General features: G+C 51.1%; 1 protein-coding gene across 1 annotated transcript in view; it reads left to right on the forward strand.

Moving 5' to 3' along the window:
* Positions 1-1,219, forward strand: part of TGME49_322700 (collagen, putative) — a gene marked incomplete at both ends in the record, with an annotated part of 2,988 nt that continues 1,769 nt past the window's right edge. The window contains one exon of the mRNA XM_018783049.1: positions 1-1,219. Within this exon, the coding sequence (XP_018634747.1) occupies positions 1-1,219 (1,219 nt within the window).

Genomic DNA, 1,219 nt, shown 5'->3' on the forward strand with positions numbered 1-1,219 from the left:
CAAAGGAGAGCGCTCTGAGAAAGGAGACTGCTCAGAGAAAGGAGGTTGTTCAGAAAACGCAGCTCGGTCAGGGAAAGGAGGCAGTGTAGAAATTGAAGATCGTTCAGAGAAAGGAGACTGCTCAGAAAACGGAGAGCGCTCAGACAACGAAGAGCGCTCAGAGAAAGGAGACTGCTCAGGGGAAGGAGTCAGGTCAGGGATAGGAGGCAGACCAGAAAACGGAGAGCGTTCAGAGAAAGGAGGCAGTGCAGAAATTGAAGACCGTTCAGAGAAAGGAGGCACTTCAGACAACGTAGAGCGCTCAGAGAAAGGTGTCAGTTCAGAAACCGCAGCTCGGTCAGAGAAAGGAGGCAGTGCAGAAATTGAAGACCGTTCAGAGAAAGGAGACTGCTCAGAAAACGGAGAGCGCTCAGACAACGTAGAACGCTCAGAGAAAGGAGGCAGTTCAGAAACCGCAGCTCGGTCAGAGAAAGGAGGCAGTGCAGAAATTGAAGATCGTTCAGAGAAAGGAGTCAGTTCAGAAAACGGAGAGCGTTCAGACAACGGAGACAGTTCAGAGAAAGGAGTCAGTTCAGAAACCGGAGAGCGTTCAGAGAAAGGAGACTGCTCAGAAAACGGAGAGCGCTCAGACAACGTAGAACGCTCAGAGAAAGGAGGCAGTTCAGAAACCGCAGCTCGGTCAGAGAAAGGAGGCAGTGCAGAAATTGAAGATCGTTCAGAGAAAGGAGTCAGTTCAGAAAACGGAGAGCGCTCAGACAACGGAGAGCGTTCAGAGAAAGGAGGCAGTGCAGAAATTGAAGACCGTTCAGAGAAAGGAGACTGCTCAGAAAACGGAGAGCGCTCAGACAACGTAGAACGCTCAGAGAAAGGAGGCAGTTCAGAAACCGCAGCTCGGTCAGAGAAAGGAGGCAGTGCAGAAATTGAAGATCGTTCAGAGAAAGGAGTCAGTTCAGAAAACGGAGAGCGCTCAGACAACGGAGAGCGTTCAGAGAAAGGAGGCAGTGCAGAAATTGAAGATCGTTCAGAGAAAGGAGTCAGTTCAGAAAACGGAGAGCGCTCAGACAACGGAGAGCGTTCAGAGAAAGGAGGCAGTGCAGAAATTGAAGACCGTTCAGAGAAAGGAGGCACTTCAGACAACGGAGAGCGCTCAGAGAAAGGAGACTGCTCAGGAAACGGAGAGCGCTCAGACAACGGAGACTGCTCACACAACGGAGAGCGC

The sequence above is a fragment of the Toxoplasma gondii genome, assembly GCF_000006565.2.
Source record: "Toxoplasma gondii ME49 unplaced genomic scaffold asmbl.59, whole genome shotgun sequence".
Lineage (NCBI taxonomy): Eukaryota > Apicomplexa > Conoidasida > Eucoccidiorida > Sarcocystidae > Toxoplasma > Toxoplasma gondii.